The sequence below is a fragment of the Panicum hallii genome, chromosome 4, assembly GCF_002211085.1.
Source record: "Panicum hallii strain FIL2 chromosome 4, PHallii_v3.1, whole genome shotgun sequence".
NCBI lineage: Eukaryota > Viridiplantae > Streptophyta > Magnoliopsida > Poales > Poaceae > Panicum > Panicum hallii.
In genome coordinates, this window is record NC_038045.1 from 50,750,886 (window position 1) to 50,777,116 (window position 26,231).

The 26,231-nt window shown below is 43.5% G+C and overlaps 4 protein-coding genes and 1 non-coding gene across 7 annotated transcripts; 4 read left to right on the forward strand and 1 right to left on the reverse strand.

Annotated features, from left to right (window-relative positions):
• Positions 1–833: 833 nt before the first annotated feature.
• Positions 834–6,679, forward strand: LOC112889538 (translation factor GUF1 homolog, mitochondrial). Of its 2 annotated transcripts, XM_025956234.1 has the most exons (12): positions 837–1,268; positions 1,961–2,699; positions 2,871–3,027; positions 3,137–3,191; positions 3,625–3,692; positions 3,765–3,869; positions 3,967–4,038; positions 4,121–4,234; positions 4,720–4,860; positions 5,184–5,243; positions 5,877–6,147; positions 6,238–6,679. In XM_025956234.1, the coding sequence occupies exons 1-11, from the start codon at positions 957–959 to the stop codon at positions 6,049–6,051; spliced, it is 1,998 nt and encodes a 665-aa protein (XP_025812019.1). In that variant the 5' UTR covers positions 837–956; the 3' UTR covers positions 6,052–6,147; positions 6,238–6,679. The 2 variants fall into 2 exon arrangements, with proteins under 2 accessions (XP_025812021.1, XP_025812019.1); XM_025956236.1 differs by lacking the exon at positions 5,184–5,243 and having other exon boundaries at positions 834–1,268.
• A 138-nt stretch (positions 6,680–6,817) lies between these two features.
• TRNAG-GCC lies at positions 6,818–6,888 on the reverse strand. The gene has a single exon. It is a non-coding gene; the product is annotated as a tRNA-Gly (tRNA).
• A 116-nt stretch (positions 6,889–7,004) lies between these two features.
• Positions 7,005–13,914, forward strand: LOC112890674 (carboxypeptidase SOL1). Its single transcript, XM_025957523.1, has 15 exons — positions 7,005–7,184; positions 7,905–7,962; positions 8,072–8,167; positions 8,709–8,739; positions 8,821–8,877; positions 9,456–9,551; positions 10,222–10,344; positions 10,452–10,556; positions 10,641–10,687; positions 11,536–11,661; positions 11,756–11,858; positions 11,947–12,009; positions 12,873–12,956; positions 13,071–13,134; positions 13,461–13,914. The coding sequence occupies exons 1-15, from the start codon at positions 7,070–7,072 to the stop codon at positions 13,757–13,759; spliced, it is 1,467 nt and encodes a 488-aa protein (XP_025813308.1). The 5' UTR covers positions 7,005–7,069; the 3' UTR covers positions 13,760–13,914.
• A 981-nt stretch (positions 13,915–14,895) lies between these two features.
• LOC112888458 (uridylate kinase-like) lies at positions 14,896–18,042 on the forward strand. The gene is made up of 7 exons (XM_025954679.1): positions 14,896–15,147; positions 15,547–15,694; positions 15,798–15,851; positions 16,054–16,145; positions 16,586–16,812; positions 17,367–17,543; positions 17,664–18,042. The coding sequence occupies exons 1-7, from the start codon at positions 14,972–14,974 to the stop codon at positions 17,807–17,809; spliced, it is 1,020 nt and encodes a 339-aa protein (XP_025810464.1). The 5' UTR covers positions 14,896–14,971; the 3' UTR covers positions 17,810–18,042.
• A 1,953-nt stretch (positions 18,043–19,995) lies between these two features.
• On the forward strand, positions 19,996–23,754 carry LOC112891065. 2 transcript variants are annotated; one of them, XM_025957963.1, is made up of 3 exons: positions 19,996–20,013; positions 22,967–23,097; positions 23,205–23,754. In XM_025957963.1, exons 2-3 carry the CDS (start codon positions 22,984–22,986, stop codon positions 23,568–23,570), a joined length of 480 nt encoding a protein of 159 aa, XP_025813748.1. In that variant the 5' UTR covers positions 19,996–20,013; positions 22,967–22,983; the 3' UTR covers positions 23,571–23,754. The 2 variants fall into 2 exon arrangements, 1 of the variants encoding a protein (XP_025813748.1); XR_003228405.1 differs by lacking the exon at positions 19,996–20,013 and adding an exon at positions 22,267–22,278 and having other exon boundaries at positions 22,967–23,444.
• The last annotated feature ends 2,477 nt before the right edge of the window (positions 23,755–26,231 follow it).

A 26,231-nucleotide genomic window follows, 5' to 3' on the forward strand; every position in this document is an offset into this window, starting at 1 on the left:
GTGGGCGCTCAAGTTGAGGGGTTCGTCTCGCGTCGCTGGGGTCGACCACCATTCACCACGTGGATACCGCCGGCGAGCCCGCGGGTGGCATTGCAGCCGAAGCCGATGGCTTGCATGGCCCAGCCGCCGCGGCACCGCCAGCACCGGCACGGAGCTTGCGCGCCAGGGACTGCGCCGGGGCCCCGCGCGCGCCGTTGTCGAAGCGGTCCATGACAGCGACGGGCTCGCTGACCTCCGCGCGCTCCGCCCAGAACTCCTGGTTCCCGGTGACGTTGACCAGGGACGCGTACGCCTCGCCGATGGCGTCTTCGGTCGGCTTGGCCGCGGCGGTGGCGAGGACGCAGAGGAGGACGGACATGGACAGGAGGCTCCTCGTCACGATGGCGGAGCCCGCCATTGTGCGTGCTCCGCGCTGCCGCTGACGATCGATGCTAGTAGTTATTAACGGGTCGGGGCTCGGCGGCGAGCGGTGAGCCCCGGGGGATCGGAGGCGACGTGCGCCGGCTCGATCGGCTGGTCACCGCGGGGGCGGGGCTCAGGTCTCGGGAAGAACGTGCTAATTCTTCCCAAGGATGCTGAGCCCTCCCGGGTGAACGGGCGTCAACGAGGTGGGGAAAAGGGAGAGCCGGCGCGGTCTGGCGGTCGGGGTGCCTCCGGGGCGTGGTCTTATAGCGCGCGCGCGGCCGCAGAGGAGGAGGGCGAGCGTCTCGCCGTGATCCGCGGGCGCGCGCGCCGGGTTTGGCAGGGAAAGCGGCGGCTGGACGGCCGCGGCGGGGAAGGAGAGGGCCAGGGACTAAGGTTGCCACGGCATAGCGGCACGGACACCTCTCTATGGTCTGGCTCTCTAGTCCATAGACCGCTTCCACGCAACCCATCTCCCTGTTTCGCCAAATTAATCCCCTCCCAGAACCCTAAGCTCCCGCCGCCGGCCGCCCCGCCCCCGCCCGCGGCTCCGGATGGCCGGCGCCGCCGCGCTCCGGCGATCCGCTCGCCGGATTGCGCGGCACGTCGCCGCGGCCCCCTCCTTGTCCCGGAACCCGCTCCAGCAGCCCGAGCGCCTCCTCTCGTCGCAGTCGTCGCCGGAGCACGGGCCCCGCGGCGCGGTGTCCGGGTCCGAGCTGGCGCTGTACCCGCCGGAGCGGGTCCGGAACTTCTCGATCATCGCGCACGTCGACCACGGCAAGTCGACGCTCGCCGACCGGCTGCTGGAGCTCACCGGCACCATACAGAAGGGCCATGGCCAGCCCCAGTACCTCGACAAGTTGCAAGTGCGACGCCAATTCTCCCCGCTCACTCTCCTTTTTTTTAGATAACTTAGCAACAGTTTGGCCATTTACCGCTCAATTGTTGAATCTTGATTGGTGATCAATTCAGTTAAGCCAGCATTTCTTTACTGTTTTTAACGATTAGGTTGTGGAAATGTATTGATGACTGCATAATTTTTTAGAAATAGCTGTTACGTTTTGGTCTTTCAGATTTTGAAATTGCACTGCGAGTAAGTGTCAAGATCTCGTTGTGGACAGAATGTTGTGTTAATTCCAAACCAATTGACACCTCTTCTGTGACTTAGTATCTTGTAGCTACTGTATGTAGCTTTCCTACAGTAGTACAGTATAAACTCTTAACAATACAAGCGGCCATCTTTAGTATGCTAGGGGTCATCTGAGGGTTATCAAATCCCATACTGAAAAAGTTTATCCATTCTACAGAATACAAACAGAGTTACTGGATTGATCTTTAATTTCCAGAATATGAGATAGTGCACCTTTTTAGATTGTAGTATTATGCGATTCAACTACATTTAGCGAAGGGTGTTTATTTCCACAACCTCAACTCCCTTATCCTTATACTCTGTTGTGGACATCACTTTCAGAAAATTTCTTTGACATTGTATCAGGCCTTGATGTGTAATTTGATATTGCGTGTCTTCTGTTCTAACGTTCATTTATGTTGTGACAAGGTTGAGAGAGAAAGGGGAATTACAGTCAAAGCACAAACAGCAACTATGTTCTATAGGCACACTACTGCGTCCCTGGACTCAGATGCACCAAGATATTTGCTTAATCTGATCGACACACCAGGGCATGTGGATTTCAGCTATGAGGTATCCAGGTCCCTTGCAGCTTGCCAGGGTGCTCTTTTAGTAGTTGACGCAGCCCAAGGTGTACAAGCTCAAACAATTGCCAACTTTTACCTTGCATTTGAATCAAATTTGAGCATCATTCCTGTGATTAACAAGATTGATCAGCCGACTGCTGATCCAGATAATGTAAAGGATCAATTGAAGCGGTTATTTGACATTGATCCAAGTGAAGCTCTGCTCACTTCTGCCAAGACTGGTAAAGGCCTTGAACAGGTATTACCTGCTGTTATTGAACGCATACCTTCCCCACCTGGGAAATGTGATTCACCTGTACGGATGTTACTTTTGGATTCCTACTATGATGAATACAAAGGAGTGATTTGCCATGTTGCTGTTGTTGATGGTGCTCTGCGTAAAGGTGATAAGATTGCATCAGCTTCAACTGGCCGTGCATATGAAGTTCTGGATGTTGGCATTATGCACCCTGAGCTTACACCTACTGGAGTGCTCTACACTGGACAAGTTGGGTATGTTATTAGTGGAATGCGTTCAACTAAAGAAGCACGCATTGGCGATACCCTTCACCAGGCAAAGAGCACTGTTGAGCCACTTCCTGGTATGGAATCCCATTCTTGAAAGTTGAAACATTAATTTCCTCATGTGTCTTTCCACTTTTCATTTAGTCCGATTTAGCCTGAAAAGAACACGTTGCAGTTCCATAGCCATGTTTTGTATTCTTGTTCTTTAGTTTTTGGTGCATGCAACATCATACAGAATAGCCTTTCAGGTTTCAAGCCTGCAAAACACATGGTCTTCTCTGGTCTCTATCCTGCTGATGGTTCTGACTTTGAAGCTCTTAGCCATGCGATTGAGAAACTAACATGTAATGATGCTAGTGTCTCTGTTACAAAAGAGACAAGCAATGCACTTGGCATGGGATTCAGGTACTAGATTTTCTGTATGTGAACTAGTTTTTGTCTATAGTTCCCCTTACAGAGTGTGGGATTTGCTATAATGTATTATTGGTTTTTCTTATGACTATCCGCTGTACAGATGTGGCTTCCTAGGATTGCTACACATGGATGTATTCCATCAACGGCTCGAGCAAGTATAGTTTTTCCCATAATTTTGATTCATTTGATTTTTTTGCAGTTAGTCACATAATACGCACTCAAGACACACAACACATCTATTGATGTTGAAAAATTAATTTTAAAGAACTTCCTAATTATTATGCTAGTATCTCAAAGCGATTTGTAACTTTGAGATACTGGCATGCTGCCTTTAAATAAATTCAGCAGAACAAAACTAGAGAACATCTTCCATCATCAGGTTAATGGTCGTATGTCCATGACTACTCTTTTTAAGTGCATTGAATACCTGTGTCAACCTAGAAACTCTTCTGTTCATTTGAACTTATAAAGAGGAAAAATTGGAATATAATGTGAAAAAGAGGAAATTATCACATGTGATATAATGTAAATAATTTGTGTGATCTATAATTGCCTTGAGATTCTGATTCTGTATCTGGGTTTATTTAGGAATATGGAGCTCAAGTCATATCGACCATACCAACCGTTCCTTATATTTTTGAATATGGTGATGGAAGGTGTGCATTCACAAATTGTATTTGCTATATTTGTTTTCTGCTAGGAAACTAAACTTAGGTTATTTTTCCCAGCAAGGTACAAGTTGAGAACCCTGCTGCTTTGGCTTCGAATCCTGGAAAGCGTGTAGTAGCCTGTTGGGAGCCCACAGTTATTGCAACAATCATTATCCCTAGTGAGTAAGATCTGCTTCCTTTCTCGCTTGTTTTCTACATTTTTTGGATATCTGAGCATCATGAGTAGAAAGTTTGTTATCGTGCTCAATCACTTTTTCAGGTATGTTGGGCCTGTCATTATGCTTTGTTCAGAAAGGAGGGGCGAGCAGCTAGAATATACATTTATTGACGCGTAAACCTTTTCCCTTCCAAATCTCTCTGTTTTATTAAGTGTTTTTTCTATTCTTTGTTTTTCATGGCTAATTTTGATGCAGTCAGAGGGCTCTCTTGAAGTACCGATTACCATTGAAGGAGATAATTGTGGACTTCTACAATGAGTTGAAAGGCATCACGTCTGGCTATGCTACTTTTGACTATGAAGATTCTGAGTAAGTCCCATTGTGAATGCAGTAACAAGGCATGGTCTTGTTACACCATTTTTCTTTTTGGATTTTTCAGATGAAAAAACTATTATGTTGTTTATTTCACTTTCTCATATATTTGATTATTATTATGTTTTTATTTCCACTCCTATGTATTCTGAAGGTGTTAGTACATCTTTCTGATCAGTATAATCCTCGACTGGACTTTCCTTTTCAAATCTAGCATATGACTAGTGATTACAAACAGTAAGCACTTGTCTTACGTATACAAGGCTTTGGAAACATTCTTTGTATCAGATCTGGGATTGTTTGGCTTATTAAGAGCAAGTGTCACCAATGTCTGAAATAATGAGCATTTTGAGAAAAATTACTCGTAAAGTGGTATACAAAATCTGTTCCAAAGTAAAATGGGTGATAGCAGGAAGAAAAAAAAAGACACCAGAAATCTATGTAGTTTATTTATTCATTTCTTCCTCTTTACTCCTTGACAGATACCAACAATCTGATCTAGTTAAGATGGACATCCTTCTTAATGGTCAACCTGTTGATGCTATGGCAACTATAGTGCATAACCAGAAGGCTCAGCGGGTTGGAAGGGAATTAGTGGAGAAGCTCAAGAAATTTATAGAAAGGTATTCATCAACCTCCTTTCTTGGACATGTGAACTGTGCCTGAGACATGAAAATGTCTCTTTCTGAGCACATTACTTTTGGATCAATATGTAAATTACACCGCAAACTTGTGTAATTAGCTGTAAAGGGAATACAGTTAAGTGAGAATAAAAATATTAGAACAGTTTTGTCTTTTTTGGTGGCTTTTGCACGGTTTAGTACAGAAGTTTGCTACGGGGTCATGTTGAGTGGCGACATGATTTAATTTCTTATTTTTAAGGACATGATTTATGTTTCTTCTGCCCAACATAATTTATTTCATGCTTTTGTCTGTGGTAATGCAGGCAAATGTTTGAGATCACCATACAAGCAGCAATTGGTTCAAAGGTTATCGCAAGGGAAACGTAAGATATTCAAAGTAGCTATTAGTTATTTGACCATTGAGGGAAATGCACTGCAGTCCTTGTACTTTTCCTGGATTCTCACCTAGGCACAGTGCACATCCTCACTGTGAGACTTTATGGAAGTAGGCGAGAATCAAGTAAAAGTTTAAGGACCCTAGGGAATTTATCTTTGCCATTTTTACCATTTTGATCTGATTGAAGATTTTTTTTCTATCAAAACATTTTGAAGTTATTATGTGCATTTCACTGAGTTTATGACATCATCTCAATCCATTCATCCAGAACATTTTAGTCATTGTTTCTAGCATTTTCTGTACGAAAGTAATGCAAATTTCTAGCAACTAAAACCAACTGGAAAGACTGTTAATGTAAAATTAACCAGCCAGCCTTGGGAATTCAGCTGCAGTCCTGGCAATCTGATTGCAGCATATCCGAAAGGTTCAGGTTTCAACCAGTAGGAAGCTGCCCTAGTTTTAGCAGCATTGTGCTTCTGCACAGTAAATAACTAAATATATTGTTCATTATCAGGTTAACTAACTGCATCTGAAAAGCTATGTAGTTAGGAGGTAAACAGTCGAATATGCATTGCTGTCACATGGGTTTTACTTATATGCTCGCTTTCACCATTTCCAGCCTGTCAGCAATGAGGAAGAATGTTCTGGCCAAGTGCTATGGCGGTGACATTACTAGGAAGAAGAAGTTGCTAGAGAAGCAAAAGGAAGGCAAAAAGCGCATGAAACGCGTCGGATCTGTTGACATTCCTCAGGAAGCATTCCATGAGCTACTGAAGGTCTCCAACTCAAAATAGATGGAATCCACTGCAATTGTAGTTTTTGTAGCTGTTCAAGTCTAAAAGTAGCTGCCTGGTGATTACTGGCAGTATCTTCTAGTCGTTGTCTGAAAGGTGAGTTTTTATTTAACTGTTCTGCAAATCATTATGTTAAACTGTTAGTAGTTTCTAGAGTTGAGCCTCATGTGTTATCTCCTGTAACAGGTCCTCACAACACTATTCCGTTGAGTACATAATGATGGCGCCAGCTAAAATTTTTCCCATGAACGCAAGCGCTGCAACCTTGTTTTGCTGAGCTGACAGATAAGGAGTGATGAGCCTTTGTGCCTGCAAGTTCTTTCTGTGGTGATATACACACACGGCTTCTCAGCTGGCGCAGACGAATCCCTGAAGCACCGCAGTTGAGCCGTCATATTGGTATTTGTTGATTGATGGAGAGCCATCCTGTGGTTGCCTGCTGAACCCAGTTTTTGCTGCAGCCTTGTTCTGACTTGTTACCAGCGTCTGCCGTGTCACACTACACTCACATTTTGTTTAGATAATTTGAGCAGAAGCAATTGGGTCATAACACCTCAGTTGTTCACTGAAACGATGTGGTGCATGTGAAAGGAAGTGAATTGAATAAAAATTTCTCAATGTTTTTGAAGAATGTCGTGTCATCGTATGGTTCGTGTGATCGTGTTTGGTTGGCCTTTCACGTTCCCTACAAAACGAAATGGTTGAAAACGTAAGAGGACGCGCAGTTGTTAACAAATAAAAAAAATTGATCAAAAGATAAAAAAATTGCACCAGCCGGGAATCGAACCCGGGTCTGTACCGTGGCAGGGTACTATTCTACCACTAGACCACTGGTGCTGTTGTGACATTGATGGGCTTCCATTCGAGTTATTATCCAATTTTCGTCCGACGCGGATGCTGCCCTCCCCCGGGCCCGGGCCCTCGCCGAGTCGGTTGGGCCGAGCGAGTCAATCCCACCACCCCCCTCGCCATCACCACTGCCCACCTCCTCTCCCGTGGGTGGCGTCCTCGCGCGCCCATGGCGATCTCGCGCATCCACCCCCTCTTCCTCCTGCTCCTGCTCCTGCTCCTGCTCCGCGCCTTCGCGTTGCTTCCCACGCAGGCTGCTGCTAGAGGCGGCCACGATCTGTCAGGTCTTTTCTTCCCTTCTCTTCCCTTCTGTGAGATGTCTGGGTTGGGTGTGCGTTTCGATGAGGCAATGGTGGCGTTTGAATCCTTAGGAGCGTTTCCCATTTGCGTGGAAGCGTGGGATTGGTTTCAGCTGGTGATCTTCGGAAACTCCAGATCCGGTAGCTCGTTTCGTTTCTGTGTTCTTTGATTGAATGGTACGGTGCCTAGGATTCAATCCAATTCGTTTGGGATTAGAGTGTTTTGTGATTGGGGATGAAGTGATGAACAGTGCGCGTGCACAGTGATGGCGAGCACGAACTGGAATTACAAAAAAAATTTCATGCTCTTGAATACGTGATGAATATGTTGGCTGCTGAAGGCTATGGTCCAGCATGAATTTAGCTTATTAAACACTGATACAAATGGGCATACTTGACATCAGATGGAATCATGAGGAAATATCGATTAATCTTGAAGAAGCTGGAATTTTGCAATGGCTTGTTATGTTCACGTCCCATCCAATATGTATTGACACAATTATCAAAAAAAAAATGTATTGACACCCATTCCCTTCTCTGACCTAGTGCTCTAGTCAACGTATTCTTATCTTGACTACCCCAGCGTCTACCTGTTTGATTATACATGTCCACAACAAGTTTGATGTATATTTCTGCATACAGGTACATATTTCTATTATCCAATTACTGACACATCTACTATTTTTATTTGTCAACCATGTACAGATGATGGAGATCATGGGTCAGTTTCACGTAACCTGCTTCAAGATAAGCCTCATATCACGTATGCTTAAAATAAGCTTTTTTTTCTAAAAAAAGAGAAAACAATGTGTGTTAGTGTCACATGACATTATTGGTTGACCATGTACTGTATGATTTTGGACTAAATTCAGGGAAGAAATGACTCGTGGATATATGAGCAATGCTGAGCTTGAGACTGCTGTACATGCCTTTGGAAGTCGTTGTTCTAATATCTCCAGGGTATACAGGTACATGATGCATAATACTTTACTTCTCTGTGACCATTATATTTGGAGCTTCTAAAACAACTTTAAGACCATCAGTTCTTTTAAACCATGTACATTTGTGGATACTCATTTATGGTATACTGTGTAGTGCAAAGTTTTTGCCAATCATGAGAGAATCAACGATCCATATGTAGTCACATTGATAGGTAATAGCAAATGGTTACAATGAAACGTGTACCTTTCAGAATCAACCAATCATGAAATGCTACTTCTGAACATAAGTATGTTCATAACATTCTTGTATAATTCTGTCTTACTTTAGATTGCTAAATTGTTCCATGTTCAGCTTTTTTTGAGCATTGCCTAAATAACATAATATTTTGGTTTGAATCTCTTTTTCTCTTTGTTTATTATAGAACTCTGATATTGTCTTTGATTATATCAGTTTTATTGTATTATTTTTTCTTTCTTTATTTTCCTCCCTCCAGTATTTTCATATGTTCACACTTCACTTACCTATTATTTCTTCTCTCTTTGAGGGATAACACAAACATTTTATCAGCATCGGAAAGAGTGTGAATGACTTTCCATTGGTACGTAACTTCAATGGCAGTACATTTTTTATGCTTTGCTTAGTGCCAAATTTATATACTGGGGAACTGTGCTGATTGTAGTTGGTGATTGAAATATCAGACAAGCCCAGGCAAAGAGAAGCTGAACCAGCATTCAAGGTTTGTAGTACCATTTTCTGAATGACTCTTAAGTGAGGCTGTTCTTTTTCAAAACTTGGAAAATGTAAATAAAATTTTGGCTGGAAATTTTCTGTAATGGCCATCTCATCTTGATTATTTTATTCATCTAACCCTTGTGATCTAAAAGAATAGCTGTGCCAGAATCATATTCACATGTTATGTTCAGTGACGATGCAATTCCTTTTCGTCAATCTTAAATTTGATTTGCATGATCCCATATCCTTGCTTTCCTTCTTCCTTCTTTATTAATTTATAGGGGACTAACTCATTTCCCCATATCTTGAGCACATAAAGTAAGCTATAGTAGGCTCACACTTAGCACACGTTCTCTGTAGCGCTGAACATGCAACTGTTTAATGCCAGATTGTCAATTTCTCAGGTCACTCTCCTATACTAGATTCATACATGCACACATGGTTTTCTTGTGATAAAGTGTCATATGGACAATTATTCTGCTGGCTTGCTCTGTTGCTCAAGTTAAACCTCTCTTTATTCTAGTCCCAGTGTTAAAGGCACCATGATTTTATCGGTGATATAAATTTGTGCTACACATGCAGTTCATTGGAAATGTTCATGGTGATGAGCCTGTTGGAAGAGAGGTTCTTATGCATCTTGCGAATTGGCTGTGTGATAACTATCTAAAGGATCCATTGGTGAGCAAACGTTCATCTGTTGCTACTTGTCCTTGTCACTGTGCAGTATACCAATGGCCAACCTCTTGTGTTGATAACTACTCCCTCCGTCCCAAATTACAATTCGTTTTTGCTTTTTTAGATACATAGTTTTTGCTATGTATCTAGATATAGTGTATATCTAGGTGCATAACAAAATATATGTATCTAGAAAAGCCAAAACGAATTGTAATTTGGGACGGAGGTAGTACCTTAAGTATTTTTGAGTTGTTCAGATGATATGTAACTTTGAAAGGAAGCTACTCCATCCGTTCCAAAATGTAGTTCGTTTTGGCTTTTCTAGATCCATAGATTTTGCTATGCACCTAGACATTCATTATATCTAGGTACATAGCAAACACTATGAATCTAGAAAAGCCAAAACGAACTACATTTTGGAATGGAGGGAGTATTATGTAAAAAAGGGTAAAAGAAAATACAATAATGCATGGAACATTATTAGAAACGTGAAATACGAAATTAAATTAAATTCTAAAGCACAGTATTTTTTATTTAGTTTCCAATATATTGTTCAATACTAAGATACAACGTTCAATGTAACTATGATGTGTGGCACAGTATATTTTCATTAATCTTTGAAAACTCTGTAGCCAATATATGTAAACTCAACATTTGAAACTAATTTCTGTAGGCAACTCTCATTGTGGAGAATATGCACCTTCATATACTTCCGACAATGAACCCAGATGGCTTTGCTCTTAGATGGCGTGGTAATGCAAACAATATTGATCTCAACCGAGATTTTCCTGACCAAGTGAGTACACCTCTAAGTTGCACCTCTTTTCCTTTGGAAGCTTCTACTGCCCCATTTGTCCTTTTTTTTATTGTAGCCATTCAATTGACACTGATTGAAATTGACAGTTCTTCTCCGTTAACAACGATATTAACTACAGACAACCTGAAACTAGAGCCATTATGAACTGGGTAAAGCAAGAACATTTCACGGCTTCTGCTAGTTTTCATGGGGTAATATTCTCATCTACCTGCAGTTATGTAATATTACTTGTTGAAATGAGGTCCTATATTATCCTCTTATGTGATTCTTTTCAGGGTGCTCTCGTTGCCAATTATCCATGGGATGGAACTAAAGATACAGGGTGTGTCCTTTTATTTAGATTCAGTTTCAACTATCTCAACTAATAGTGTTGCTAGTGTGGTAGTGTATGGTTCAGATGATGTCGTGATGTACAATGTATACTTGTGGTTGCCTCATTTTTAATGCTTTTACTATATTTTTATCTCTGCAAATTGTTTTGTAAAGTTTCTATCGCATATAGGAACCTTTACCTGTTATAATGCGATGTTGCAGCTATTGGTTGTGTTTTTTATTCTTTATTTGAAAACAATGTATTTTCGTATATTGATGGTTAAACTAGTATCAGAGGCTTCCAACCTATGAAAACAATCACAAAAGGATCTGATGTACTTTTGTAACATAGGGTTTTCTGGCAGCTATCATCCACAAAGCCTGACACTAAAGGGCAAAAATGTATCATTTGGGGTTGAATTGGACTAATAATTTGGGCAAGTGAAATGAGCTGAAATTTTTGTATTGGGGTTAAATGACAGTCCGAATTTTACATGGTGATCAAGGTCAGTTGGATATAGAGGCTGGTTTATCCTTTATCTAAGAAAAACGGTGGTCAAGGTCAGGACTGTCAAGTGTCAAGGACTCAAGGCAGATTAGCTGCATGGCTAACTTAGTCTTATGAGCAGCTGATTAGCACATTGCCATGTATGAAGTGATGCTCTCACTCTCACTTACCATTTGGATGTCCTCTCCCTTGCAACATATCCAGTGATGTGATGATACACCTATTTTCTCAATGCTATCTGTGGTTGCTTTCTTTTCTTTGCTGCTTTTCACCTCAGGTTTTAAGGCCACAATTTTACTTACTTGGTTTCACATTTTTAGCATTCTAAACAAAGATTTTACTTCTCACAGAAAACGTTATTATGGATGTCCTGATGATAAGACATTCCGGCACATGGCATCAGTGTATAGTCAGTCCCACTACAACATGTCCTTGAGCAAAGAATTTGAAGGAGGGATAACAAATGGAGCCTTATGGTAAACAAATAATAGCATTTTGTTCATACTGGATATGAGACTTTCGGTGTATGTATGTGCTTTGTATCAACCAACATCCATGTTTGCAATTCAGGTATCCAATATATGGTGGCATGCAAGACTGGAATTATATACATGGAGGCTGCTTTGAGTTAACTCTGGAGATTAGTGACACAAAGTGGCCAAAAGCATCTGAGGTATATTTGCATCCAGTGATATATGGTTCTGCTTCTGTTGTTGCAGAACTTTTTTTGTTCAGTTGTGTATTCTAACATTTTACTACAGCTTTCTGTCATCTGGGAACACAATAGAATGAGTATGCTTAATCTTCTTGCAAGCTTAATAAAGGTAATATGTTTCCGCAGTAACCAATTGTCTCCTTATGCACTGCAAAGGGTGAATTTTGCACTGATTGAAATGAAATGGATTAATTAGCGAGATGAGGCACATAGCTGCTCATGTTTATACCAGTATTTCATGTACAACTGCTTCATAGTAACGTATGCCTCTAGCCAGTTACTGCCTATAATTGAAAATACTGGGCACACCAATTTTCAGAAAGGGAGCTGGTTCAGGGTAGCACATTTGGCTAGTTGGTCTGAGTTCTGAACAAGCTCAATCGATGTTTATCAGAATTTGCATTCACTATTTGCAACAAACCTTTTGCTGTTTGCAATGGATTATTGTCTAGTTGGGATGTTTTTGCCACCACCATCTCTGGCTGTAGTCAGTATAATTTTGGGGTTCTGTACCCAAAGGGCTTCTCAACTGCCTAGTCTATTTAGTCAGGATGTGTGGGATATCTTCCCTCTTATTTGGTAAAAAGAGAATTTATCAAGTAAGATCACAGTTCTTCGATTTCCCGTTGTTCGTATATGATATACTATCATTGTGTTCCACCTCACCCCCCCCCCCCACCCACACACACACACAGAGAGAGAGAGAGAGAGAGAGAGAGAGAGAGAGAGAGAGAGTTCATGTCAGGAATGGAGGAATTATGTTGTGACCCTTTGAGGGTCACTTAGGCAGGGTACATTCTTAGCCCCACGTAATAAAGGCACCATTCATTCTTAGCCCCACGAAATAAAACTTTCCCGTATGATGAGAAACCTTATGGTTGCCCTATCTGCTTTTGGGAGCTCACTCTTTTTTGTTCTGTCTGTAAGAATTACCAGAGTTCATCAGTTCTGTCATATTAACTCTAGTTTTAGTCAGGGGTTCATGGAAGGATATTTGCAGCAGATACTGGCAGACCTATACCTGGCTCAGTGACGATAAAGGGCATTGATTCCAAGGTTAGTTTGTTTTGGTAGCATTAGTTCAGTTATGTTAGAATGCACAAACTGATAAATGAGTATGGGGTTCTTGATATATGTTTCCATAGTTCCCTAACTTTTTCTTGCTTTTAGGTAAGAGCAAGCAGGACTTTTGGAGATTACCATCGAATTATTGTGCCTGGTGAGAAATATGAAGGTACGTCACTTTTCCCCTCAGCATTTATGCATATGGTTATATCACCTGCAGTTACGAAAGAGATTGGGAATCCTCAGACCAGCATATCTCTTCCTTGACATGGTTTTCTGAATTTTTCTTTGACTTATATTCTTAATGGCTAACAACCGGAGGTAAAACAATTTCTGCTTGGCATCAACCAACCAAGTTTTACCATCTATATGAAACAACATATTTCCCAACTATTGCCATGTTAGTTACTAAGACCAAGTTGACCACTCATTGTATATATATAGACTGACAAAACCTATGGTGATATGGTCCAAAAAACAAATGATCCCTTGCAGTTATGGCATCCATGGAAGGCTTCCGACCAAAATCCACGCGCATTGTGCTGGAGCAGGAAGCTGTCAACCTTGATTTCATCCTGGAGCCAGACGGAGCTGATGGGCAGATGAAGCTGCTCCGTAATGACTATGGTTGCCGCTGCGGCAGTGGCATGATGTTCCATGTTGAAGAAGCTCACATCTGGTTGTATCTTCTTGTACTGTGTGTTGTCCTGACCCTCTATTTGGTCTTCAAGAGGAAAACCGCATCAAGGCTGCTGGCATACAGATACTCACCCAGACGGCCTGTTGCTGTATAAGAGAAATTTTACACCCTAGGACAGTTTTGTAACTTATATTATTGGTTCTCACCCAAATGGTCTGTTGTATAAGCTGAAGGATATGTAAGTTTTGCATCGATGGAAAATTTTGGATCATGCAAGAATATCACAAATTGTAAGGCATATTATGTGTCGGACTGAGGATGGAAGCGGATCGGATACGTATGGAATCGGGTTCGGATAGCACTTTTTACCACATTTTAACTCGAATACGGATACGAATTAGGATATTTTCGAATATGAATGCAAAACGGATGCCTTGGATTCGGATTTGAATTCGGATATTTACTCGATATATAGGATAACATTTAGCTATTTTTTTATTGATAGTGTTAGAATATAAAATCGTTATATATGTACAAACTAAACTAAAATATGATAATATGACAATAGCTAGTCAAAAATAGCTTATTTATCAACAAATATTTTAATAAATAAATATATAAAAAATAAAACTAGAAATCAAAATATATTTTCAATAAATATATAAACATTTTTAATTAATATATAATAAAAATTATAAAAGTAATTTCACCCATAAATAGATAAAACAGTAATATTTACGAGTAAATTTAATCTTTTTATAATTTTATTACAAAAATTAATAATATTGGTTATGGAAAATAAATATAATTTTTTAAATAGTTCTGTTGAAAACGGATAAACGGATACAGATAGATAGTGTTGGGTATGGTCCAATACGGATGTGGAATCGGACAGAGAAAAACAATAAAAATCGGATTCGGATGTATCTACTTTATTACCACCTTAAATTCGAATACGGATACGGATATCTATATCAATGTTTAAACGGGATATTTCGGATATCTACTTTCACGTTCCCATCCCTATGTCAGACGCTTCTCAAAATCATGCTGGTGCTTGTAATAGACACATACGCATTAGTTTGTTTGGTGGATTGAAGTATTCAAGCAGACAAGCAGTGCATCTACAAAGTGTGTGCGGTAGTCGAGCCTATTCGAGTCGAGCTCGAGCCTGGCTGTAGTCTCGGCCAGATCTCAGGCTCGTCTCGAGCTGCAACCGAGCACGAGCTTGAGCTAGCAGGCTCGGTCGAGCTCGGCTCGTTGATAGCCCTGTCTCGGCTGAGCCGAGTCGCGGGCCCACCTCATCGTCTCCTCTTCACGCGCCCCCGCTTCTCTGGAGCGACGGTTGCTTGCTCCCACTCCAACCATGGCCGCCTCCGCTGCCCTGGTGCTGGCTCTCTACTCGCCACCGTCCCCGTCTCCTCCGCTCTCCTCGCGACCGAGAGCCCTTCGCAGCGACACTCTCCTCTCACTCCGCGCAAAGCCGCGCGCCCGCGCGCGCGTCTGCGCCGCCGCCGCCGCTTCCGGCTCCTCCAACTTCGGGTACGAATACCTTCACGTGGTCGACGTATGCTTCTATAATCTCTTGTTTTCCTCAACCCAATAGATCGTTATATGATAATTCCACAATCGGAGGGCTACAAATTGGATTGTGTCTCCGTCTCGCCTCTACTGACTCTCATGATTTGGTAGGAGGCATCCAGCCAACAGAGAGGAATCTAGCAATCTTAGTTATGTGACAGAAAACAGCAATTTTCGCGCTAGAAAATTTGCATGGTAGAGGTCGTCAAGTGCGGAATTGTGGCTAGATTCTTCGTAATCAGCAGCTTGCCTATCAGTTTCATTTCATCATATATGCAGCCAATTTTGTTGTACTTCCTTCTGATGTAACAATTCTGGATTACCTTTTCTAATGCATCTCATGCCTCTTTCATTTGTCAGGAATCAAACATCACTGATGCCACCGTTCAGCTTTACACTTGATGAAGGTTCTTCTAGGTCCAAAAAGCCATATAGATGGCAACGGGTACTACTTAAAGTAAGTGGGGAAGCTCTTGCTGGAGATCACACAGAAAACATTGACCCAAAGGTGAGTCTTATTTTGGTGGATCCGGAACATCTTTGAATCTAAGCAGTAAAAAACTATTGTGTGCGGGTCATGTAATTTAATGTAACTGTGTTGTATGTTGCAGATTACAATGGCAATTGCAAGAGAGGTCGCTTCTGTCACCAAGCTAGGTGTAGAGGTGTGCCCTCTCTACCACCTTTCACTATTTCTGAATTTCATATAATTTTTTCAAGATTTAGACTTAATGAAGTAAAATACACATAGCTATGCTTGATAGTTCAATGGTTTGATCCCTTTGCCTTGGAATCAAGTGTCTTGTATTGCCTCGTCTTCTCTAGTATAATATTATGATGCTGTGTATTGAAAATGTTCCCTTTCAGGTTGCTATTGTCGTTGGTGGGGGCAATATCTTCCGTGGGGCCTCTTGGGCTGGATGTAGTGGACTTGATCGCTCATCTGCGGATTACATTGGGTAATATGTCCAATGCTTGATGTATTTTCATTCGCTCATCTTATGCTCGGCTTTTATTTGCCTTTAAAATAAGATGAACTATGATAAAATGTGATGTAGTTAAAGCAGGTAGTGAAGCGAAACCTGAGCCCAATATCGACCTATTCTGGTAGTTGTATGCATTACATGTTGTATATTAACTTCTTGTACTAGGCTGACCCTACCTAAGATACAAGCCACACTCAAAATACTTTACTGAGTGGAAAATATGAACAATACTTTTAAAAAAACTTGCAATTTTGTCAAAGTTCAAAATCACCTGTAATTTATTACTTGTTCTCCATCTATAATATTTTGTGGCTCTACTGCTCATTTCGAAAGACATTTGTGACAGGAAATAGTAGGGTTTCTTACTATAAAAAATGGTTCAACACCACGTCTGATTGTGTTTTCTAATTCAGCATGCTGGCTACTGTGATGAATGCTATATTTCTTCAAGCAACAATGGAGAGCATTGGAATACCAACCCGTGTCCAAACTGCCTTCCGTATGTCAGAGGTTGCAGAGCCATACATACGCCGAAGAGCCGTTAGGCATTTAGAGAAAGGAAGGGTTGTTATATTTGCTGCCGGGACAGGAAACCCATTCTTTACAACTGATACAGCTGCTGCTCTCCGTTGTGCAGAAAGTGAGTTCATCCTCTATTCTTCACAAACGGACTGTTTTGATAAAAAGAATCTAGACAAATATGCTTGCAGAGATGTGCATATGTCTTAGTCCTAAAATAAGTTCTTGCTTTAGTGTTATGTTGTAGTCAGTTGCAGGTTAGTTGACTCACAAGGACTCTCATAGCAGCACTTTATGAGTTACCTGCTTACCTCACTTATCTTACTTTATCAGAACATGTAGTTGCAGATGGAGTTAAAATGAAAACTGTAAATGTAACTGTTAGGTTAGACAATATTCCGCACCTATCTTAAACCTGGTTTTCTGCCACAGTGCTGGAACTTGTATAAAACTTGTGTTAGAGTATATTTTCACTAACTCTTGCATATTTAGATAAGCAATCATGATCTCAAGGTATAGTTTGTCTGTATAAACATGCTATCATTGTGTGAAGCTTGAACTTACCTTTCCTAGTCTGGTTTCTCAAATGGACATCATTGTTTTATTCAGTAGAAATTGTTTAACTTGACAGCACATTTTGTACTGACATTTTTCTTCTTGTTATTATGCAAACAGTCAATGCAGAGGTAGTGCTTAAAGCAACAAATGTTGATGGTGTTTACGATGCAGACCCCAGGCATAACCCAAATGCTCACCTTCTTGAGACAGTGAGCTATCATGAAGTGACTACAAGAGATCTCTCGGTAATGGACATGACTGCCATTACACTATGTCAGGAAAACAACATTCCCGGTATGGACGCTATCAGTTTTGATATTTTTTTGGATAACGGAATAGTAAAATCCCAGCCTCTATGTTGCATTGCATTTTGTTATCTGTTTTGAATTTTAAATCTGACAATTCATTTTGCAGTTGTCGTGTTTAACTTGCAAAAGCCTGGAAACATTGCAAAGGCTATTGTTGGTGAGAAGGTTGGTACCTTTATTGGATGCACAAGAAATGAAGAACAAAATGGAAACACATTGTGTGAAGAAAAAAGACTGGTTAACGAGGCATGAGCTCAACAGCTGCGCAAGCGGTGCTCTCCCTCTTTTCTTATTTCGTTATGCTTAGGAGGTTTTAGGGGGTTGGGTTGGGGGTTGGTGATAGAATTAGATTAGATTAGCTACAAAAGTTCTGATAGTTGTAGCCTTGAAAGAAGACAATTGGATCAAAATTTTCCAGCCATGTGCTGCTATCCTATGTACAATAGACTCAAGGAGATTACTTAATAGAACTAAATTTTTTTGCATGGGACTGTACATAAAGAACGATTCACAACACCTGATTTTGGTGAGTGGTTCTGGTATGTGGAGGTGAGATTTCTAATCAATTTTCTTAGTAATTCCCTGATAAAAGGAAGGGGGTAAAAGTATAGACGGTTATGTTGCGTTCTTTCTCGAACTGTTTAAAACACACAAATTTATCGTACTTCTTGTATTGAGAATGTCGGTAAGTGGCATGCCTGCTGCTATTTGGCATCTCCTGATATCTCTACCTTTTGGGAGCAATTATATATGCATTCTTGTAATCTGATCCTATTGCTTTTCTTTATTACATGTGTATTATTATCATTGGTTGAGAAAGTGAGGGAACTGTGGATGCAACCTTTATCAGTGGACTGGATGTGCTAGCTATTGTAGAACTGAATACTATCTCTATGAAAGCCTTTGAGTGACTGACATGTGTGACATCGATGCAGTCTGTTGTCCATTGAGATCAGATGGCTCCAGTTGAGACACGGATCCAGGAACAGTCCATATCAAGTCCAGATGCATGCTTGATCTCGTTCGGTTAAATAATGGATGTGGCAACTCATGTTTTGGAATGTCATCTCCCTGAAATTAGTAACGTACAGAGGCACCATCAATATAGTCTTCATCTGAGTATGAGAGTTTGAGCTAGAATACTTGTTTAGCATGATTGTTTCAAATGCAATCTAACAGCAACCACAAAAGTTACAAGTCTATTGATTTGGAAAACAAGCTTGAACTTCTGATGAAGCAGTAACCAAGTGCGAAGCAAACAATGATTTCCATACCTCAGGGTGGTCCCCGACGAAATCCACAAGCCTCTGCCTAAAGATCCTTCTCAACGCTAAGTATGCAGTTTACCCCTTTTGCTTCCTGACGTTTTCAACAGCACCAACCAGGAGGTTCACCTGAAGATCAGGGTTCATGAAGCATGTCATGTCGAACAAAAGGATCTTATTGATGAACGATTGCCTCCGGCATTGTGTAGTGGCCTTGGATCCGTTCGTAGGAAGCAGCCAGGTGGAGCTTGAAGGATTGGCAGAGCATCCTTCTTTAAAAAATGTGTTCGTGGCCACCTATCCTTTTCTTTTAAAGGAAAAAGTTCAGATTACTCCGCTCAAGTATTGTTAAAGTCTAGATAATCCTCTAAACTATTTCTTGGTTCAATTTACCCCCTAAACTATGTCATTTGATTCAATTTACTCCTTAATAAGATTTATATTTTATTTATTCATGCGCAAGCGAAGTCTTGAGTTAAATTTGCTGGATGACGGGGGACATCATAACATATTTTAAAAAAATATGTCAAGATTTTTTAATCATTATTTTGATAGAGTATGATACTTAATAATAAATTAACCATTATAATACAAAAATAATGAAAAAAATTATAATATATTTTTGACCCTGCAAAATCTTAAATTAAGATTCCACTTGCGTGTGGAGAAATAAAAAGACAAATTATATTAGAAGGTAAATTAAACCAAATGACATATTTGAGATAGTTAAGAGGTCAAATTGAACAAAGAGGTTATCCAGACTTTGACCATACTTGAGGGAGTAATTTGGACTTTTTTCTATTTTTAAAAATGTCATGTTTGTGTGCAGGATTAAATTTTAGCCCTTGGATTTGCATGCTAAAGGAGGAATAAATGACTAATTATGGGTTGATTTGTATTGATAATAACTAATTGGTGATAAATTCTATTAGCCCTAATTAGTTCACAATTAGCTCATATTTAATCTATTATTTAATCCGTTTCTTTGAGCCCATCCAAACGGGCCCTTCGTCGAGAAGAGCCACCGATTCCGGCGGCCCACTCCTACTCCTCGCCTTACACCTGCGCGCGGCCACCTTTGGAGATCCCACTGCTGTATCCCGGACCTCGCGCTGCTGGGCCGGCGGCGGCGGCGGCGGCGGTTCGCTACAACAAGCCGGATCGAGCGCTCGCCGCTGGTGTCCGCGGGAAGTAAGTTTCCGGCCTTCGCCCTTCGCGTCTCTTCTCCTCTCTACGCCCGGCAGCCATTAGGCAGAGTGAGATAGACTCCCACCCTCCTACCCTCTTCGCATCCCCGAGAAAACTGCTAATACTTTACTGACCAAATCTAAATATGCCTCTCTGATTGATCTGATTACTTTGGTGTGGGGGTTTTATACCTACGCCAACAGAAAGTTTGATGGTAGATACAGATGTTTCAGGATTTTCCTGAAAAAAAATCAGATGGGTGATGGGTGGATATTGCTTCTGATCGTGGGGCTTAGTTACAGTAACTAGGGTCCCGATCATTACTATTACGCATTAAGGCTCCGTTTGCGGCGTAAGAATTTCGAAGGAATTCTGCAAGTACTGCATGGAACAATAGAATTACTGCTAGAGTCTAGCAAAATTCCAGCACTCCAGTTCTCTAGATGGAAAATGAAATAGGGGTATTCCTCTGGAATTTCCGAGACTCTAAGCTTGTCATTCTGCTATCGTAAACTGCATGCTGCCTTGTGGATTGATGACATTTGAGCTTAACTATGGCGCTGATAGTAAACCAAGGATATCACGCGTCAATTGTCATTCTTGCCCAAAACCCTGTCCAGTGGGAAGTCGTACATGGAGAAGAAATATTTAGTTGAATGTTGTGGTAGACTATTGATGGTGCAGCGACTGATTGAGTTTACCGATACAATACGTGAGCATCCCTTGGATTGTGATCGCACCGCCCGGCATTTGAGGTCTTTGAGGCAGATTTGAGCACCAAACCAGGCAATGGAGATACCTCACTAAGTTGGGTGGCCAAGTGCTCTTTGTTGGGAAGCAGTGCTCCAAGTCGTTCCCTGCTGGAGAGAGCACTGGATTTCAAGAGGACTGCATATATTTCATGTGTGACTATCGTAACGATGCTGTTGATCCTCTTCACGAGTCTGATGTGTGCAGCATGAGAAACGGGGTCATCACACCCTTACTATCAGAGACCGCCGCAGCTGTGCCGAAGCATCACGGTGGTCAGTGGCGTCCAACTTGGCTATTCCCTGCTGACGTACGCGATGTAATCAACCCAGATTAGCTTGCTTATTGTTTTCGGATTATGCTTGCTTATTGTCTTCGGATTATGTCTTAGTGATTTGTTTCTGAACCGTGTTGGCTATGGCTACTCTGCAAGACTTAACTGTTATCTGCATGCAGTACTATTATTAAGCTAGCTGTTCTTTGTACCGGGTATACTTCGAATATGTTTACTTATGGTGATGCTGTAGCGAAAGGAGCATTTCATTTCACAAAATGTACGTTGAATGGTTTGACCTGGCTGCTGTGGTTTTCCTTTCACTCTCCTGTTATGCCTTGGTTTTGTGCTTGGAAAGTTCCTACTTGTGCATGCGGCCGTATCCTGCAAATTTGAATCTTGATGCATTTCCTGCTTCATCATCTAATGCACATATATGCCTGATGCAGCGGCCAACAAATGCATGGTATTGCTGCTCCCAGATCACCAACCTTAATAGGCTGCCTTTTGTTTTGCTCTACTAGATGATCTCATCGTATTCTGGTGTTTTTCTGTTCAGTGTTCTTCTGGAGCCTTTGTTGCCTTCTGTCAAATTATGGGGAAGTTCGTTCTATGGGCGTGTTTGGGTGAGCTCCAGCCGGCTACAGCTCCTCCTGACAAAACACTGTTCACTAGAGCCGCTTTTCTCTCTCCTCTCCCTTCCCTCCCTCACAGAGACAGCAGGAGCCGGTGAAGCTGGAGCTCTCCAAACAGACCCTATACGCTGCTAAGGAATAAAACGTGAGCTGTCAGATTTGTTTGTGATTTATTTTTTTGAGATTTGAGATTTTTTTTTCAGCTACACTACTCTGCAATCCAAATCGGTGAAGCAAATCAATCTTCACAGAGAAAAGTAGCCGAAATGGACCACACATGTCACAGGCTCACAGCCAGTGCCAATGACGGCCCGGCCCGATCGAAGGCCCACAAGTCGGCTCTTCTTCTTCCCTTCTCCCCTTCTCTCGATGCCCCACTTCCAATCGGAGGAGCCCTCTATAATCGCCGACGAGGCGACGGCGATGTAGAGCCTCACCGGCGAAAACACAAGAGCCGGCGGTGTGCTCCTCCTCCGGCCGCCCGCACTGCCGCAGCATCCCCTCCGCGACCGCCCAGACCCAGTCGCGCACTGCTCCGCGAGTGGAGGCGCTTTTCCCCGCGGCCTGGCAGTTGCGTTCGGTTCGCTGCTAGTCTCTGCGAGGAGTCGGGTCCCCTGCCTTCCCATCACCTCGCTTCTCGTTCGATTAAGTGCCTCCACAACTAGTCCCTGCCCCTCCTGAGCAAGTTGCTACTACCTTACTAACCAATTTCGTGCCTTCTGGTCTCATGGAGTTCGTTTAATTGGTTTAGTGTAGGGGACTGCTTGTTTGTGCTTGGCGTAGGCTAAAGAAGCTCTGATCTTAGTGCCAATTAGCATCTGGTTGCTCTTTCAGCACTTTTCTTGGAACGAATAAATCGCATATGGTCTCTGAATATCAGGTTGCTCTAGGTGGCTATGTTACTACTTGTTACGACTCGCTTTGATACTTGTTCAGACTCACTTTGATAGTTGATGGACCTAGGTGAGAATCCAGGAAAAATTTAAGGACACCGTGACCGTGTGCTTTTCACTCTACTTTTTAATCTAGTCCTGCTGTAACTTTGTTTTTTTTTAAAAAAAATCTAGTCCTGCTGATACTGGTTTGAGAAAAGGGGGTGTCTCGCACAGTTGAGATAGGCTCAGTCCTTGCCATATTTCTGTTTAGACATTTCATTTTAGTTTCAGCTCGGATTAACAGCTGCAGATGCCTTGCGGGATTGTTTATGATGTGCTTAACATTGCTGCTCATCAAATTTCAAGGAGCATATGCATAGTTAAGTTTGCTGTTTTCTTTGTTTAACACATTTTCTTGTTAGGCTTGTGATCCTGCACGATGGATGCTACACAACCGTCATCTTGGCCTGACCTCCAGCCAGAACTTCTGGGCCTTGTCCCCGGGCGGCTCCCTTCCCTTGCTGACCGTGTTCGACAGCGAGCAGTCTGCCAGGCATGGCGCCACAATGCTCGACTGCAGCCTCTACCGAGAGATATCTCTTAACATTTTGTTATTATCTAGTTGAATCTGGTGGTAGACTGTTGCTTGTTGTGCGGCAGGTTGAGGTCTCGTTCTCTAGTTTGGGGCAACATAGCCGCACCAGTTGGTTCAAGGTCTTTGAGGCAGACATGACCGCCAATTCTTGTCATAAATGGAGAAGAGTTAGCTCTTTGGCAGGCCAAGCGCTCTTTGTCGGCACATACTCCAAGTCTCTCCCTGCTACTGAATGTGGTTTACCTCAGGAAGATTGCATCTACTTCACATGTGACTGGGCCAGAGCATATCCTGCTCCTGATCCTCTTCGCGACTCTGGTGTGTTCAACATGAGAAATGGGACGATCACGCCGTTGTTGCCAGAGACCACAGTGGTGCGGCCTGTTTGCCAGGGGTGCCCGACATGGTTTTTCCCTTCTGATGCTATGTAACCCACATACCAGCATCGCATTCTTCATTTGTTGCCGGGTTCTCATATATGCAGTTCTATATTGGAGACTGGATTCTCAAGAAGACAAGTATTGCCTAGTGTCTGCTCAGGATAGATTTGAATAAGCAAGTCTTGGTTCTTGTGAATTCAGCTTTCATGTGTTTATGCCAATACTTTTTATTTGACATGCAAGCTCTGCAACAATGTTTTTTATACCTGAATTTTTTTTGAAACGAACTGGCGGGAGAGCTACCAATTATATTAAAAAGAAAGGCATCCTCATTAGGCTGAGCTTGGAAACCACAGCAGAAGAAAACAGAAGAAAGAAAAAACACAACCGCGCAGCACGGGACATGTTAGGTCCGGCCGGCAAGAGTGTTGTATATCTGAATGCTTTCACTTCCTCTGCTTTTTTATCTCTGGCATTCTTCCCGTTAGGGTTACTATGTATATCGTGGTTCTGTCGTACAATATGGCCATATCTGTTTCTGAATGCAACTGTATTCAGATTGTTGTTATATATCATCAAAAACTGGGGAAATTCATATCACGGCCGCAGCCGCACTGCCAGATTGGTTTCTTGACGTGTGGCGGGGTGCCTCTAGTGTTGCTGCAGTTGCAGTTTCTTGTGTAAAGACGCCAGATGGTTCTTCTCCTGCGGTTTTCACCTGCTTTTTTTTTTATCAGAACCGAGGTGTTGCACTCTGCCCGGTGACCGATCGTTGATGCCTCGATCGATGGTGTCATGAGTTATGATCAACCATCAAATAATACTGATGATGTTACCAGCCAGAAGACGTTGCTGAGAAACGGTACTTGGATCCGCGGAGGCCTTTCTTGGTCCATCGTCCTCTACTTGCTGCTGACTGTGCTTGTTGATCCAGCCATCAGGTGAAAGTGAAACCCATCGTTCTGGCAGTGCTGGATGCCTGAAATCCCTTGGAACGCCATCAGAAAGTCACTTGGATCCCGTATTGGGCCGAGCGCGATCTCAATCTGATGCCATCGTCTGCGAGTTGTGATGACGCTTGCAATGCAATTTGATGGCTGTGAGAGAGAAACTAAACCAACGGCCATCAGCGCCGTCTCCAATTACCGCCACTACTTATTACCAGAGGCAGTAAAAAGGGAGGCTAGTGTTGTAGCGCATAGCCTTTTTCGATCAGCTTGGCACTAACACAATGCCAGTCAAACACAAAAAGAGTCGAAGCTAAGGTAGCATCGCTAGTTGTAGTAGCAGCAGCTCATCGTCAGGCCCGCGTGAGTGGACGGCAGCTCGTGGCCGGGGGTGGTGACCGAACGGCGAGACGACCCAGCAAAGGCAAAAAGGGAACGGTTCGGAAAGGCGGAGGGGAAAGAGGAGGGAGGGGTCAATCGGAGGAGGCGCATGATGCGGTGTCGGAGCAAGTGCGGGGATTATGCCGGGAATATCCGCTCGCTCGCCGGCGGCTTGATGATCAGCTGGCATGGCAGCCGGAGCAGGACGCACGCAGGTGCAGGAGGCAGGAGCCCCCGCCCCAGCGGCGGCGGCGGCGCGTGCCGACGCCATTGTCCATTGATGATGCACCGACCGACCACTCCGTTTGCGTTGCGTACATCTCGCACGATGCCTTTGTCGACACGCCGCCGATCCAGCAAGCGCGCCCTGCTTGCTGCAGACGGCAGACCCATGGATCGACGATGAGCTACTACTTGGTACATGAGCGTGTCTGCAGGGCATCTGTTCAGGCTAGGTCCACGCCGCACAGGAACCATCGTCAGATCTCTCTCGGTGTGCAGTGTCGGGGCCGGCCAGTTGAAGATATGCTGCGTTCAGCTTGTGTGTAACCAAAAGACGAGACCCGAGCTAGTTGCGATCCGAACCGCACACTGCTGATGCTTCCTGCATTTGTGGTAAAGAAAATCTCCATCTTCTAAACCTGGTCTCAGCTGAAATGGGTGGAGGAGGAGGGACGGTGCTTTTTGCCCAGGGAAAAGAAAACCCGAGACAGAGTCTTTGGTACGTATTAGCCAAGAAACTGGCAAGGCACGAGCGCTTGCTACTGCTCTGCTTCGAACAGCTGCTGGTTCGCGTCCCTCGCTGACGAGCCCGGCGTCCCTCACGCGGCCCGGCACCTCGCGCGCACTGCCTCCTCCTGGGGCTCGGTGCTCACGTACGCCGCGCACTACTCGTAGCGTCTCCAGCATGTGTAACCCGCGGGTCCTGGACCGGTCGTCGACTCGTCGGCGCCGCCGCCGCCGCCTCGTACGCGCTAACGCCGGCCCGGGATTGGATCGGAGCTGCCCGCCTGCCGTTGACTCCACCCGCCGATAGAACCCACGGCCCGCGGCCACTGGTGCTGTCCGTGGGATTTCGGCCCCACATGGCAGAGGCACGGACTGAGAAACCGGCGGATGTCCTCTCGCTGTTGGGCGGGCCCGGTTGGGTCGGCGCAGCGCAGGCGGGCGGCGTGTCGTGTCACCTGCCTGCACGCACTAGTGCTCGTATTGCCGGCGCCGCGGCCAGCAGCAAGCGCGTGGCCGCTGGCCGGCAGGGAGGCCGGCCGGCGGGCGGCCTCGCCGATCCGATAGGATGCGACGTGGGAGAGATCGATCTCTCCCCACGTGAAATTAGGCCGCGCTGCCTCCTCGCCGCGGCAGCTGCTCCTGCTTTACGCCGCCG